Source organism: Triturus cristatus, chromosome 11 (genome assembly GCF_964204655.1).
Source record: "Triturus cristatus chromosome 11, aTriCri1.1, whole genome shotgun sequence".
Classification (NCBI taxonomy): Eukaryota; Metazoa; Chordata; class Amphibia; order Caudata; family Salamandridae; genus Triturus; species Triturus cristatus.
Window position 1 is genome coordinate 354,542,169 of NC_140594.1, and position 17,497 is coordinate 354,559,665.

The following is a 17,497-nucleotide window of genomic DNA, read 5'->3' on the forward strand; positions in this document are numbered from 1 at the left end:
TTGTTTTTTGGGCCATACTAACAGGTGCGCCCCCCCCTTCCCCCATTAAACAATGTTGATGAACAGGATTGACAACATGGGGTAGAATAAATGTCTCCCAGATTAACTGGGGTGAGGAGGGGGGGGGGGGGGGAATACAAGTGTATTTTTACAGAACCTTGAGAGGGCCCCAAATGCACATTTTTCAAATAGGGGAAAAGTCACCTTTAACTAGAGTAAATACACATAGGGAACCACCAGATGATGTAAAATCTTTAGGGATTAAAACTTGGACTGTGGCTGGGATATCAAATAAGTTGGATAACGAGGAATGTATAAAATTAATAGATAAGAGCCACATATGGTTTCTACAAGAAACCTGGCAGATACAGCGCTTACCTGTAGATGGGTTTGTCTGGCCCTTCCCTCTGTATATGGCCGAGCCAAGGGAGGTTTGGCTGTGTTAATTTCAACTTCAATTAATGCAAAAATTGTCAAATCTAACTTGCTACCCCCCTTTTTACAACTAGCATCTTTGAAGACAATTACATCCCAACTATTGGTGCTAGTAAACTTCTACAACAATGTGTTTAATAACTAAAAGCACAAAGATGTGGAAGATTTGGAGAGAGAATTGGAGGCCTTCCTTGAGGGCATTAAAAAGGATTACACGATCATTTAGGCCTGCTGCATCACTGATGTTAAAGGAAATTCATTGTACTACTTTCCACACAATAATTTTGGTAGTAGCTTAAATGAATTATTACATAAGTACAACTTGGAGTTGTTGATGCAAGATTTGGTTTGGAGAAAGGATTCCCTTTCCCATCTTTCTAAGGAATACATGTAGTTCTTATATCGAAATCAAAGGGTGGTTTGATGCTTCATGTTCATTAGCAAATTGTAAATTAAGAGAGGCCCTACACTTAATTCCTAGAGATTACAAGAAATTAAGAGATTTAATAATTAAATATAAATTAGCTTTGAAGAAAAGGAAGACATATTTGCAGGAGGAAGCTTTGGCCAAACTAAATTAAGCTGCAGACACTAATGACATGATCCTCTTTTGGAAATTAGTAAATTCAACTTTACTGAAGGATTCTCAGGACCCAAAGGTTGACACTGTTGCACCCCCCTCAGAATGGCTTACACATTTTGGGGGCATTCTTAACCCAGTAGACCTCAATAAAAAAGATCTTAGCTATGAAAGTGTTAAGATACCCCTGAAACCAGTAAAACTGTCTATAGACAAATCTGCAGCTGCGAAGGCTCCGGGCCAGACGGTTTAACACTGGATGTTTTCAAATCCAACATATTTTTATGGGCTCCTATACTCACTGCAGTTTGTAATGCGGTAGCTCAGGGGGAAATTCCCTACACTTGACCAGAGAGCATAATTGTTCCCATTTTCAAAAAAGGTGATAGAAACAAACCAAAATATTATTTAGAGTCATCTCTAAAAATCATGGGTAGGATTATTTTTCACAGGCTAGAAGATTGGGCATTGGGGAACAGTATACTGACAGACACGCAATGTGGTTTAAGAGGGATATAGGGACAACTGAACAATTTATTAACCATAGCCTTTTGATCAGCAAATACACTGAGGCAAAAGATGAGTATATCATCCTATGTTTTGCCGATATGAGTAGTGCCTTCGACCTTGTCAATCATGCTATACTATGGAAGACCCTTATGGAGTTGGGGGCCCAAGTAGATATAGTCACCGATCTCAAATTTACGGAAGGTTGACTACACAGGTGAGATATGGGTTGAATCTTCAATGTGACTAGAAGCATAAGACAAGGGTGAATTTCAGCGCCTTTTCTCTTTGCAATATATATCAATGGAGTAGATAAGGCAGTACAACAGCTAGAAGCAGATGTCCCTAGAGTAGGCCTACATAAGACCCCGATGCTCCAGTATGCAGATGATGCGGTCCTGATAGCAAGAGCTGAAGATGGCTTGCAGCTCTTGATCGAGGCGTTCCCATCGTCCATGGAGAAACAGGACTCAAGGCTCAATTTATCTAAAACATATACTATGGTCTGTGGGTGGGGCAACACGCAAAAAAGGCCATATTGTGTGAGGAATGTTAAATTGGTTGAAGTACAGAGTTTCTCTTACCTTGGCATTCAATTTTCCAACACTAATATATGGGTCCTACACATCACAAATGCAAAAGCTAAAGCAGTTAAAGCTATGGAGGCCCTGAATAGATTCTCTAGTAAAGTAGGAAATAAGCTTATAAGAGAATTGACTAAACTATATAGGAGCAAATGTATACCTACTGCTATATACGGGACCACAGTATGGGGCATGGCAGAGAGTACTTCCCTCCAAACTCAGGAAAATTGCTTTTTATGTAAGATATTGGCTGTACCCTGCACTGTTTCATCCTATATAAGTCACAAAGAGCTGGATAGTTCGTATATAAAAGACTTGATTGACCAGAGCTCTGTTACTTGCTGGTACAATATATGGAGTGAGATAGGCGCAAAATGTACAGAAGATGTCCTATTTGATTGTTTAAACCTTGATCAGTATCATAAGATCTCTTGGTTAAGTTATGTCAATAGATTGCTTACCGAGTCTTTTGGGGGAGTAACTATTGCCAAATCAGCAAGCATCCTGCAGTTTAGCAAGAGGGAGCTAAAATTTATCTTTAATAATCATAGGAGGTGTACAATGGAGAATAGTGTGAATGGAAAATCTGCTGTTATAAGATATCTATTCAGTCTCAGCCGGGTTTACCTAAGTATCTATCATTAGTGAAAAACACCCAGCAGCGATTCTATCTGACACGTATGCAACTGGGCATATTACATCAGCAAGTTTCCTGCCCTATGAGGGCCCTTGGACATCTGGCTTGCCAAAATGTCCCTTTGATGGTCGGACAAAACAATATATCATCTTTCTTATGCCCTTTTGTGCCCTGTATAGAGACATAAGGAGTTGCCTGTTGTCCCCACCTATCCTCCCCCAAAAACTCTTCTTGTACCAGGATGCATTTAAATGGTTATTGTAGGACTTGGCCCTTTTTGGCTAAAGTCTCTAAACTTTTTGCTTTCCCCCTAGGCCTTTTTTCTGACATGGTGTTGCCAACTTAGATGCTTAGGACACTTTGCCACTGCTGATCAGCGTCAAAGTGCAAGTGCTCTCTGTATAAAGTATAATGGTAATTGGTTGTCCATGATTGGTATTGTTTTACTAGTAAAGTCCCTAGTAAAGTGCACTATGTGTGCCAGGGCTGATAATGCAAATGCTACTGGTGGGACTGAAGCACTATTTGTGCCACCCACACAAGTAGCTTTAAAAAGGGAACTCATTTTGTTGTTTATGTGGTTTAAAAGTGGTTTCTTCGCTAGAGGCCTCTGTATCTTACATTAGCTTGAATTAAACGCGGGGTCGTCCTCCGGGGTGTAGACCTTCACGCTGTGTCATTCTTCTTGCTTTGCGCTCTGCCGGCAGTCTCATGTAGGCAGTTAAGCTGTGTACACTTGCTCTTGCAACCACGCAATAAAACCTTGAATTCTAAAAAGGGAACACAGGCCTGCCATTGCAGGGCCTGCGCGCAATTTGTAAAACTGCCATGTTGTTCTGTCAAGTGCACTTACTTGCCAGATCTTATCCATCCCTTTCTATGCACATCAGACACCCCTATGGTAGGTCTAGGGTACCTCCTGGACAGGGTGCAGTGCATGTGAAAGGTAGGACATGCACTGAGGTGTGTGCCATGTCCTGACAGTGAAATAATCTCCATTTCGTTTTCACTGTTGAAAGTCCATCTTGCCCATAGGACAGAATGGGGAGGCTGATTATTATGTTTTCCAGCCTATCTTCCCAAAGGTTTAAGATGGAAAGGTGGAGTTTAGTATACCTGAACTCACAACTTTTGCATTGTGTGTTTAGAAGCCACTCTTTTAGAAGTGGCTGAGTTTTTGTGCGCTAACATTTCTGTGTGTCTCTGCCTGGCTGTGGATTGACTGTCTGGATTTGAAAGCGATAGGATCTGACTTGACCCAGGGGAGGAGGTGAGACAGCAACAGCTGACCTGCATCTGGAGTGTAAGGGGAGGAGAAGCCCCTAGATGTGAAGAGGCCTTGGTTGCTGCTATAAAACAATTGGCCCATCTCCTGCTGAGTGATTGAGAATCCAGACCCCCACTAATCAAAGGAAGGGAGGTGTCACTCGCAGGGAGGCACCCAGAACTGGTTTGAACAGGGGTCAGTGCCCCCTGAAACACAAAGACTTCAAAGCCATTGAGGGGTATAACTATGAGAGCTGAAGCCCCTGAACTTTGGAGAATGGCTTGATCAAGTGTGAACAAGACTGAAGCTACTTCGTGGTCAAGAGGACCTTTGCCAAGGAAGAAACAACTGAAGAGACTGAAGTATAGGTCTGACCCTTGCTGTGTGTTCTGGGGCTGGCCTGCAGTTTGCTGTTTTAACCAAGGAAAGGCTAAAGGGACTTTGTGGTGTGCTGTGTCCCCCAGCTTGAAAGGACTTTGGTGTTTGCTGTGTCCTGAAGTAACTTATCCCCAAGGGCCTGAGGTAAGCTGGCTCCCTGTTACGGAAACACAGGAACACAAAAGTTTCCATGAGAGTCTCAGCGGCGCTGTGTGTGTGTGCCTGTTGCAGCCTGAGACCCTCAAAAGGCATGCCCTGTGATCGTGGACACTTGGAGTCCAAGCAAGGATCAGCTATGCGGTGTGCGTGTGCTTTGTGCAGCCTGAACCATTTGTGAGGATTGTCCAGTGATTGTGTGCACCGGAATCCAAGTGAGTCTCATCGATGCTGTGTGTGGGTACGTTGGGATCCATGAGACCTTTGTGAGGAGTTGCCTTGTTATTGTGTGCACCGGAATCCAAGTGAGTCTTATCGACTCTGTGTTCGGGTGCGTTGTGTACCGTGAGACATTCGTGAAGATTTGCCTTGTTATCGTGTGCACTGGAGTAAAGTGAGTCTCAGCAACGCTGTGCGCGTGATCTTCGTGCAGCCTGAGACCTGTATGTGGAGTGCCCAGTGATCATGCACCCGAAGTTTAAGGAAGACTCGGTGACGCTGTGTGCGCGTGCTCTGTGGCAGCCTGAGATCTTCGTAACTGTAGCGGCCCGGACCGGCAGTCCGGGAGGAGATGAGTTGCCGGCCCGAGCCCGCCGTTGCCAATTCACAAAGTTGCATTTGAGGCCCAGCCGCTGGACAAGGAGAGGAGAGTGAGTTTGCGCCCCAGATAACGTGTGTCGACTCCTGGGGCGGGGCTTGGAGGGAGACGCTCTCAGCCTCTCTCGTGTTGGCAGCGTGAGCCTCTGCTTCAGCTCGTATCGTGGCCCGTATTTCCAAGGGAGTGTCAGTACAGGGGCCGGAGTGCGGAGCTGCACTTTTGGATTACATCGTACCGTGTTGGGGGCAACTGTTGAGAGGCTGACTGTAAGTCAGAAGGAGAGGCGGAGAAACCGCCTAAGGCCCAGTGATCGAGGCCTGAGTGTATGACGCATTATTCCATTTCTGCATAACGGAGTACCTGACTTTCGTATTACGCATTGCATTATTTCTGCATAACGAACTACCTGATTAGTGTATGACGCATGGCATCTTATCTGCATAACAAACTACCTGATTGTCGTATGACGCATTGCATTGTTTCTGTATAACAAACTACCTGATTAGCGTATTGCTCATTGCATTATTCCTGCATAACGAATGACCTGATTAGTGTATTACGCATTGCCTTATTTCTGCATACCAACGTACCTGGTGGTTGTATTACGCATTGCATTATTGTACCTTGCAAAGTGCCTGATTGTTGCGTTACGCATTGCTTTCTTTTTACATTGCAGAGTGTCTGATTGCTACGTTACGCCTTACAGTATTTTTACATTGCAAACGTGCCTGATTCTAGCATTACGGACTGTATAGCATGATATTAGGATTACAGGAGAATGTTTGGAAGTGCTCATTAATACCGCCAGAATTTACAAGGGCTGGCTGGCCTAACAACCGGCCAGGAGAACTAGTACACAACCTCATATGTTGGATTTATATTGTGTGGTCTTATCATATATCTTTTTATCTAAAGTTTATATAAAACTCCTGTGAAGTCTGTTTGTGGTGTCATCATTGGGTTGTTGTGAGCGTGTTTGCAAATACTTTACACATTTGCCTTGAAGGTAAGCCTTTTGCCAAGCTACCGAGGGGGTGAGCGGGGCCATCTAAGAAGGTGACCTTCCTTTCCCTGATGTTGGAACGCAGGTCCCTACTTGGCCTAAGGCCTACCTCAGCCAACCAGGGATCCCGGGTCTAACAGTTGTGTAATCTCGAGAATTAATTAGTTTGTTATACTGTTTTGATGTATATTACACGTGTTATTGCTAGAAGAAAACAACTAACAGAATTGGATGATCTGTAATATGAAGATTAGAGACTATAGTACCCTGAATAATGGAGGATATATTTGGCAAAACCGTTTTAAAGAAATAGATATTTATTAAATTGATTCTAATAGTAATTTTAGGATTTTAGACTGTCTATTTATGTGCAGCTCAATATAAGATATAAATTGGATCAAGATATTAATTGTATAACTGTATAAATTGTTTTGTTTCTTATATTACTTTTTCATAATGTGTTTTTGCAATGTTTTTAATGCCATGTATTTTGAACCTGCTTTATCAAAATTAAAGGCTACTTTTAAAAATTAACTACTAACAGGCACATTCATCAAGCTTGGATTTTGCGAGTCCTTAATTGCGATAATTAAGGAATCGCAATTAAGGACTCCCAAAAGCCTATGCATGTAGGAATCGCTGTAAAAATAGCGATTCCTACACATTCTTTATTTGCGAGTCGCAAATAAGGATTGGCTTCCCATTCATTCCTATGGGCCTTCAGGCCCATAGGAATGAATGGGAAATTGCATGCGCAATTTGCGAGTACCAATAGGACCTCGCAAATTGCGCATGCAATTACAGGGTGCAGGGGTGTCAAAAGGACACCCTGTTGCACCCCTGAAATTGATCTGTGCACAAAAGTGCATTTTTCAAAGTTTTTGCAAATTACCACGAAGTTCAGCTTCATGGTAATTTGCGCACCCCTATTAGCGAAATCGCAATTTTTTTAACTTTAATGCATTGCATTTAAGGAATCTCAATTTACGATTCCTTAAATGCAATCGCAATTTAAGTAATCACAATTTAGAGATTACTTAAATTGCGATTTTTGCATTTGGGATGATGCATCCCAAATGCAATTATACCGGTCGCAAAGGGGCAGATTCTGAGAATCTGTCCGTTTGCGACCGGTTTTTCTTTTGATGCAAGTCCACTAAAATCTAAAAACAACATTACTAATGTAAATTAGTATTGTAATATAAATTTTCAAATAATATTAAAAAAAATTCACTTAAAAAAGAGCCAGTTATAGTTTACTGAACTAACTGTATCTTGCGTACATGACCGCACGCATTACAACAATCATGACATGTACAATGACATAATTGATGGCATCACTAATGACATTGCAAATTATTGATGACATCATGCACCCTACTGCTGTTCAATTTAGTCTACAAACTGGTACAGTCTTTGAAATCTGTACATAAGTACTAAATGGCTCAGAATCATATAAAGTGTTAATTACATAAACATACATGCTAATGTAAAATAATGATACCATTGCCCACTCCCTCTAGACACACAAACCCCATTAGGTGGCCAAGCCTCTACTATGCACATCTTTCGTAATGTGCACAAATTTTCACAAAGAGTCCACTACCTTCAGACACACATGCCCATTGGGTGCCCAAGATCCTACTACACACAGCCTTCTACCTGAGCAAAATACGTCCCAAACAGCCCACTTCCTCCAGACACCCAAGCCCCATTAGTTGGTGAACCTCCTACTATGTGCAGCCTTTGCTCTGTGCAGTGCTCTTCATGGAGAGCCAACTGCCTACATACAACCAATCCCCATGTGGTGGCCAAGATCCTATTATGAACAGCCTTCCCCCTGTGTACAGTTCTTCATGGAGAGCTCCCTCCCTCCAGACAATCAAGCCCCATTAGCTGGGTAAGCCCCTACTACCTACAACCTCCACCATGTGCACAACTCTTCATGGAGAGGCCACTCCTTCCAGACACTCAATCCCCATTATGCCGTCAAGCACCTACTGCGCACAGCTGTCGCAACCTTCTTAGATAGTGAAGGCCCTACTACGCACAGCCCTTCTGCGTAGAGAACTCTTCGCGGAGAGCCAACACCTTGCACACAAGCAAGACCCATTAGGAGGTCAAGCATGTTGCACATGCTTATACTCATTAGGAACATAGAAGCTATAGATTTTTTTTTATAGATGTAGCTCACTAAACACCTTTCAGTGTTGACAGCCTATAGTAAACTGTCACACGTGTCCTCCCTATGCACTGCTAATTATCCCACATATTACATCATTCATGACATCTTTTATGACATCATTGATAATATCACTGCAACATTTGCAATACATTTATTGATAAGAAAACTGCATGCGGAGGCACAAGCTATAATTACCTTATGGCATGTGTTATAGTTACTTGAAATAACCATAACTGATGAATTTTAGTGGTATTGTATGTTTAAAACGTTATATTGCCACTGAAATTTTCACGTAACTATGACGTTACTTTATGTCTTGGTTATATATATATATATATATATATATATATATATATATATATATATATATATATATATATATATATAAATATATGCACCAAAGTTCTTTTAAACTCAACCGTGCCTTTCTCCACTGGAGGGTTGTTAAATAATTATGAATTGACACTGGCTATCAGCAGGACCCACTGGAGGGTTTAAATAATGGCCAAAGCACTACAATTCCCAGCATGCCATGAGAGGAATAATTCACCAGCGAGGAGCTGGATAAACAACGTAAAGGAAGTGCCTTGGTATCCTGCTGATCGCGAGTGTATCCCATGACTAAGGAGTAAGGACTCTGAAACGCGTCGGGATGAACAGTACAGAAGGGGAAATGCCGGTTTCCTAAATAAAGTTTCCTATGGAAATGAACTGAGGTGGAGGGGTGTCCTTAATCGAGGGGCAACCAACGGAAGATGTTTCAAACGCGGCAGGTCCTACCACGGAGGAGGCACCGCCCGAAAAATAAAAGGGATCACACAGGAGTGAATCTTGCATACCCGTGAATGGCACCAAAGTTCTTTTAAACTCAACCGTGCCTTTCTCCGTCTGTGGCCCACTAGAGGGTTGTTAAATAATTATGAATTGACACTGGCTATCAGCGGGACCCACTAGAGGGTTTGAATAATGGCCAAAGCACTACAATTCCCAGCGTGCCATGAGAGGAATAACTCACCAGGGAGGAGCTGGATAAACAACGTAAAAGGAAGTGCCTTGGTATCCTGCTGATCGTGAGTGTATCCCATGATTAAGGAGTAAGGACTCCGAAACGCATTGGGATGAACAGTACAAAAGGGTAAATGCCGGTTTCCTTAATAAAGTTTCCAGTGGAAATGAACTGAGGTGGAGGGGCGTCCTTAATCGAGAGGCATATACTCGGCAACCATGCGATACTACGGCAGCAAGCATTCAGAAATGTTCCACAGCTGTCTTCTTAATACACATGAAGTGCAGAAATAGAACAAAACTTCATATGTGAGTGCAAGAAAATGCAAAAATAAAGTTTCAACGGCCAACGCGTTTCGGCGTGTTGCCTTCTACTGGGCCTTTACAGCCATCATGGCACAGTGCTATGAACATCATTTGTATTGTGATTACAGCATAACCGGCCTCATTTTACATTCCTTCTTTTAAGTGTTTATGCATTATATGGTCATAAGCATTGTCTCTCGATTTTGCAATGTCTTACAGGATACCTGATTTCCGTAGTTATCTTTCCACATTCTCAATTGGATTGCATATTATGTCCATTATTTCACGTTATCTATTATATTACACCTGCTCATTACATATTTACATATGCTGTGCATCCTCAACCAACTTTCAATTCCATCCCCCAGGCGTGTGTTATTCACTGGGTTTTATCCTGTACTAGCCCCCATGCATGTAACAGATTTCCATATAATTTCACATATATTATTCATACATATATTGCACTTTTCCCGACAGTGTCCACTGTATACAGATCCAGTTTGTGCACAATCACTAATCCCTTAAGCAGTTGGATTGGCCCTTGTTGCATGCAGCCTAGCTATTTAAAAGTCCTCAAGAGTGTGCATTAAATTGCAATCTCAATCGTAGATCTTCGACATTGTTTGTGTTCCAATATAAAATGGTTTCAATGAATATTTATCGGTACGTGAAAAAGTGTCAATGATGTCATAAAAGATGTGTGCTAAAGTGCAAATGAGCCATGGTGTTTGAGCGTGAGAAAGTGGCATGTGCTGAAGTGCAAATGCATCTAATGTTTCTAATGTTCACCCACGTTAGTCCTGTGTCCTAGTGGCACTCCCTGCAGCCCAATCGATTGAAACATGAGAAGGTGGTATGTACTAAAGTGCGACTGCATCATAACTGCACTGTTTTTTTACTACTTCGGGCTGAGTAAAGTGACAAGTGCTAATGTGCAATGTAGTTGCTAGATTTAGTCTAAGTCCGGTTGCCTAAATTCATGTTCCTATTGACTGTGATAGTACCATAGTAGAACACGCATTCAGGTCTCCACATATATATATAAAATTCCCAGGGTGACATTACAAAAAGTTGTAAAGGTCAATGTGTTGTAATGCCCGTGGAGTAAAGGCATGCTGAGTAAAGATCCGCTTTGTAACATCTGATGTTTTTTGCAAACAATTTAGTACTGAATACAGAGTGCGTGAGAATCCTCACAGGAATTTTACAGCCAAGCCACTCAATCTGGGAATGATACCAGTAATGCGGTTCCAGGTTAAAAAAGTTGTATTATAAATAGCAAAAGGATTTAAATGTTCGCTTTAGTTTATATCCAAATGTATATGTCCTTTAGCATAATATGTTTTGTAATACTCTCTGTAGCTGACTAGATGGGTAAGTTAGGGTTGATCCATTATCTATATTAAAGAGTTGAAGTAGCATTGTTTTCTTCACTGCTATTGGAAGGTTCATGAAGCTGCCCCTTCTTTTATAGACCCACACTTGCATGGTTATTAAATCTAGATTTTAACAAAGCCTTCCTCTTCGACCTCTCAGTTCTTGCCCCTTGCGGTAGTTAATAATGAAGGCACCCTCACTGTTTTCCATCATGGGAGCTAGGATGAACTGTGACCTACTAGTATTTTATGCTGTCTGTAAATGCAATTGTGTTTCACAGTGAAAGTAAGGTTTTGAGGACCTGTCTTTGTATTCTAGATATTGTGATTTCATATTGTTGCTTAATCCAATCTGTGTTGGTATATGTGCTTTTTCCTGAGATCATTTCTCCAACCTCAAACGGGAACCCTACAAATTGGACGGCACAAAAGCCTTGTACCTCTAATTTGAGAAACCTGCCATGAGGATACTCCTAGCGGTATATTCACAAGAACGTGTGATAACTACCGCAAGAAAAGCTTAACGCAACTCTCAACATCGCAGCCTATCGCGGGAAAATTACGCCGTGCCAACCAAGTATTCACAACGCGGTGGTAGCATGCGATAGTCACCAGATAATGCATCAAATGGCCGCGCAAAAATCAACGCCACGCCGCAACAATGCGAAACGCGAACGGAAAAAATAATGCGATAAGGCCAATCGCGGTACAAAAAGTAAGGAAAACCAGTCACAGGCCTACAAATCCCACGCGTCTGTCGGGGAAAATGCACCATAAAAACCACATAAACAGCACACCAGAAACAAGCCAAAGCACGTAGCAACATGGAAGCACCCTGACCCAGCGCAGAGGCCAACGCGAACCCCACAACTCTCACAGACCACCAGCAAGGAACAACGGTGTCAGGGAAGGCCAAGGAGAAGAGGGAGAGGAAGACGGGGTGCAGACCGCAGGAAAACAAGACCAGCGTCACAGAGGTGACAGAACACTACCAGCAACTAACCCACAAGCAGACTTTCATTAATGCAGACAGAGTGTCGAGGAGGCCAATGGAGGAGGCCAAGAGGCGCTGGCATGACATGGAAACCTAAGACAGGCACAAACCCGCTGCCAACAGGAACGCAGCAACAGTGACAGGAGGGGGGAGTCCTGCGCCACAGAAGGAGCTGGAGGAAATGGAGGCCAGTCATCAGTGTGGAGACGGTGCACCGAATTGGGAGTCCGGACACAGCTCGATAGGACCTGACACAACAACAACAGGGTGAGGATCTAAAAGGGACTGGTTGGACGGGGGAAGATGGGCACAATGGCACACAAGCGCAACGATGTGTAGCACACTGCACAACCACAAATACACAGGGACCTGTCCCCCATCCCCATGGCACACTGCAGCACACACACATAGTAATAACAGTACATCCCATTACAATGTGCAACACCGACACTGCAGAACAGGGGACACAACTGGGTCCGCCCATGCGCAGAAACAGGCCAGTCACATTTGACAGAGCAGGGAACTGTGAGATGCATATGTACGGGTACAACCTCACATCAGTCATGTAGTCCAAATGTCCACTGTCCCAACTCAAATTGCCAGCACTGCACAAACAGTCATGATGTACATTGTCATACAGTCTTCATGTCCACAAGAACAATGCGCCAACATAACTGTCAACACAATGTCAACATGCATCTCCCCTTCACATTGCAGAGGGACGAAAACCACCTCCATCAGGTCACACCAGACAACCCATCAGTGATGCTGGAGACGACCACCACACCTTCGACACCGATGCCCTACAACAGCCCATGGACATTCCACGCAACCCACCACCAGGACCAGGGCAGACAAGCCACTTAGAGGAGAACCCAGCACCTGCAACAGACCACACAGCATGAAGCACCCGCAAGCATGGCTGGCACACAACACTTCACCGACCCACACATGCACACCAATGCCAGTTGTGAGAACGGCAAAAGGAGGTGGCCCAACAGGTGCGTGTGTGGTCCGAACCCATGGAAGGCGTAACAGAACACATATGTGGGTGTCCATTACCCTTCAGGGACCACCTACACCCCACAAAGGAGACCCACACTGCCATAGAGACACACGCAGATGCACATTCCCAGTACAGAACCCCGCCCAGGGGCACGCACATACCAGCATTACAGGGACAACTGCGGAGCATCATGGAGGTAGCCTTAGCAAGTCCAGAGGGCACACAGTGAGCAAACAGAAGTGTTTGTGAGTTGCAGTGCGCTGAGTCTGGGGCACCAGAGCTCAGCATGCTCATGTGAAGAGAATGTCTAGGATTCTGTCCCTTCGGGACCTACATGATGCAGCTGCAGTGGGGGGGGAGGGGATGTTGCACCTGCATCATCTTCCTCATCGAAGTCCCTGGTCTCCCAGTCTGCCTGAGGTGACATTGCTGCGTGAACCCACCACAGTACATAACCAAGACAGTGATGAACAATGATTCTTGGTGCATTGAGTCAGTGGCACCTGGAGTGCTGAGCAGGGGGTCAGGCAGAAGATGGCATGTGGAGACAACTCTGTCAGTCTGCCAGTATGACCATTTCTACACAGGCATTTTGTGGTTGGAGTCAGTCCGGGCAGTGGTGGCGTGTGCCTCCTGCAGTAATGCGACATCCAGGCCGGTCAGGACTCGATTTGATGTGTGAGCCCTGGTGGGCCGCAGTTGAGACCGGAGGCTGCGAACAGCGCGGGGCCACAGACACATGGTGTTGATGACCCCAAGGTCATCGCTTTAGAGGCCATCCAATATCTCAGATGAAGGGGTCCCGGACATGACCAGCACAGAGTTAGTGGCCCCGGATGAACTGCGGCCGGCACAGGCACCCAGCCATGGGATAGTGACTTGCGGTGCAGTCAGATGTGCCATGCGACCTGAGCGAGTCTTCATCAATGTCCGAGGTGTATGTTGCAGAGGGTTGCGGGGGACAGTGGAAGGTGTCCTCCAGGGCATGATGCAGAGGGTGGAAGCTGTCCGGAAGCTGCAAATGGAGGGGTGGAATGCCACAGCCTCGTTTTCGCCACAAAGTCATTATCACCACCATGATGGCGACGACAACCCCAAGTCCATGGACTCAGTCGCCAACAAAGTCCAACCAGAAAGTGTCTATGGGTCTCATGGAATAGATATAGTGGCACCGGGGCTGAAAGGGGATGCAGTCTGCGATGAGCCCTGTACAATGACATCAAGTCTACCATAAATAAATCAAGACTGGATTTGAAAGTGTGTGTGACCAATTCGACCGCAGTGTAGGCCAGGGGCAGCGGTCTGCAAGGGCCCACAGCCACGTGTCGTTGGGATGCTATGCACATGGTTGCTGCCACCTGACCGTGTACAGTGAAGTAGAATCTTCCTTCTTGTGCATACACGGACAATGTATGATCAAGACTCAGTTCCAAATGTGTGACCTACTTGTCCGTAGTGTCAGCCTAAGGCAGTAGTCCGCAGGTGACAACAGACATGTGTCATAAGAATGCCATGCACAGAGTTGGTGGCATCACATCGCAGGGAGTACACTGATATAAAATCTGCAATGAACATATGTGCTCTGCCATCGTGTAATCAAGACTCCATTCCAAATGTGTGACCTACTTGACCGTGGTATAGGCCGAAGGCGTCAGTAGAGTACGTCAATGAGAAAGGACTAAAGCGGGCCTGTGTCATGGAGGCCGTGATGGTCTGAGGAGGCGTCCACGGTCACGGGCCTCTGGCTTGGAGCTTGTGCAGGCACTTGGTGGGCCCTCCTTGACACACGCCGGTGTCGGAAGGTGATCAGTGTGGCCTGGCTGCTCAGGGGCGGGCCTGACGTGTTCGGGGTCCAGCGGGCCGGGGTACGGCCCGCTGGACCCCGAACCCGTGGGCACAGGATCACCGGCAACTCTGCTCATGAGGACGGTGTCGGCCTCGTTGCGTGGTGAGAGGCGCCGCCCTGGGAGAGAAGTTGGGCTTTCTGGAAGAGGACCACGCCCAGGGCTATGTGCTTTTTATTCACACCCCTACGCTTCCCTGGCGAACGCCGGGCCATCCCAATCCCCTCACGCTTACAGGGGGGACGTAACTGGCAACATTTCCGCGAACTCCCCCACTGGCTGGGGTGACAAGGTTGCGACACTGTCCACTACACTCCATACACCAGAGGTGTATGTTGCCATGGTAATGGGTGTGTTCTGTATACTGCAGTCTGTCCAGCACATCTCTGCCACTCTTGGCATTGTGTACTTTCCCAATCATGGTTCTCCTGCATCCTTCACACATGCCTGGTTGCCACCTCTCCCCACATTCGGCTATTGTGTGGCAGGGGTGCTATGCCGTTGATGGCTCATTTACACGGCTTGCCCAGGTTACCATTGTGAGTTGTTCCGTCGTGTCTGGTGTGTGGGCATGTTGTTTTGCATGTTGGTTGTGATTTTGTGATGTGTGCATTGCCTGAGTTGTGAGGTTGTGGAGTTGAGGTGAGTGGGGTGTTCATTTGGAACTTGTCAGAAGATGGAGGTATCATGCACCCTGGCTGGGTATTTGGAGGTGACATGGTGGATGTTGTTGGTCAGGATGTGTAGGATGATTGTCCTTTTGAGCCTGTAGTGGGCAATGACATTGCCAGGTGTTGGGTCTGAGGTTGGTGCGTTTCCTGGGGGTCCGCTGTCTTTGTCTGCGCTGCCTCTGTGGTGGTCCGGGGGGGTCCGGGTGGGGTTTGGGGTCCTGGACGGGTGGCGGTGGGTGTTCTGGCCCTCTTGGGTGTCCGGGCTGCATGACCAGTGGCTCCATGGCATCTGTTACCTTTCCTATGTGGCTGCGGGCTGGGCTCCCTTTTGTGGTGCAGGCTGTCTTCCAACTTTGCACAAGGTCTGAGCAGGTGTTAGCTTCCGGATGCTAACGCGCCTTATCGCCTGTTTTGAGTTATCGCCGATCTGGCTGGTCATTGAGAATGTTGAGGTGTGGTGTTGTTGCAGCTTTTCGCACGGGAACGCCTACTTAGCATCTCATTAGTGATAGTTGCGGGGGTCATCTGTGTCGATGTTTTTTGCGGCTGCTATTGTGGGTATACTGGTGCTGTGGGCTGTTAACACCAGCTTGTGATTGGGGCGATACGTTTATTGCAATTTTAGCTGCGATAAAGTGCTGTTAACTCGGCAATAGATCCTTGTGAATATCCCCCCTAGTGCGAGAAACAATCCAGCTACATTTGTCACGATCGTCTTCATTTTCCATCAGTAGCTATTGCTGGGGGGGGGAGGAGGCTGAAGAAATATGGTTGCCATATGAAACTGTAATATTAAAGTTCTAAAAGAGATGATCTTATAGTGCCAATGTAGTGCCTACATTCTACACCCGCTGCTTAATGGTCAGTGTTTAACACTGTTCCAAACTGATATTCTGTTACCTGACTTTGGCAAAGCACAGGCTGATAAAATATAATGGTTGGAGAGTGTGTCGTCTGTAGCCATGTGTAAAGGTAAAGGCAACATATTAAATACAATTGAAAAAGTTCAATATAAAAACGCGTTATCACTTTTATTGTGTAAACTCCATTGATAAAATTATGAAAGAAAAAGTTGGTGTAAGTACTTTAATTCTCAAGTATTAAGTTGCTATCCTTAGATTTGCAATCGCTGGTGGAGGAGATCCGACTGAGTGTGTTGAAGCAATTGAATGAAGAGGAGAACCAGAAGAAACAGCAGTTTGCAAGGTATGATACTTCTTTGAGGATCTCATCAAACTGTGGTTTTTACATTGATAAAGAATTTTGACCCTCTGATAGCAATTTTACACACTTTCTCCTCCTTTGAACAAAGCCACGTTTGACAGTACTCATGTAAAGTTTTCCCGGAGAGGTCATGTTTTTTATGTACATATGAATCTATTTAGCACACTCATCATGTATAGACTCAGGACTGAGTCTGACTGCCTCGAGTGGGGAGGTGGGGGTGCACGGGAGGCGGCGGGGAGAGGTGGGGGTGGTGGGGGGTCAGGGAAGGGGGGAAAACTGATAAATTGGAGAAAAAAACATATCCAGAAACGATAACGACAACGATAGTGAAGCATGTGTGCAGCTAAAGGAGAAGAATAGAAAGCAGATCATTGGGCTAAAAACGGCAATAAAAAGGAGTGAAAGATTACCAAAAGGAACTATCTGGGAAAACCCGAATAAAATGGTATGGGTAGGATAACCATTGGCTCATGGAACGTTTCGGGGCTGAATGATAGGGCAAAGAGGGCAAGACTAGCCGAATTCATGAGGATGAATGCTGTGGATATACTATGCATTCAGGAGACCCACATCCCTTGGGGGAAAAGAGAACTGCTGAGAGTTGGTTGATACAATATCTTGGCTTGTACTTCACAGACCACAAATATACAAGGGGTGGCTATTCTCGCGAAGACCTCTATAGGTCTGGCCAAGCGTACGGCCGTGGATACACTGGGGAGGTGGGCCATAGTGGAACTC

The 17,497-nt window shown here is 45.2% G+C and overlaps 1 protein-coding gene across 2 annotated transcripts in view; it reads left to right on the forward strand.

Moving 5' to 3' along the window:
- The window catches only part of CCDC60 (coiled-coil domain containing 60), a 639,895-nt gene that overhangs the window by 517,050 nt on the left and 105,348 nt on the right, over window positions 1-17,497 (forward strand). For both annotated transcript variants that reach the window (XM_085633209.1, XM_085633208.1), the window contains exon 9: window positions 16,651-16,738. In XM_085633209.1, coding sequence (XP_085489335.1) covers window positions 16,651-16,738 — 88 coding nt within the window. The remainder of the gene's footprint in view (window positions 1-16,650; window positions 16,739-17,497) is intronic.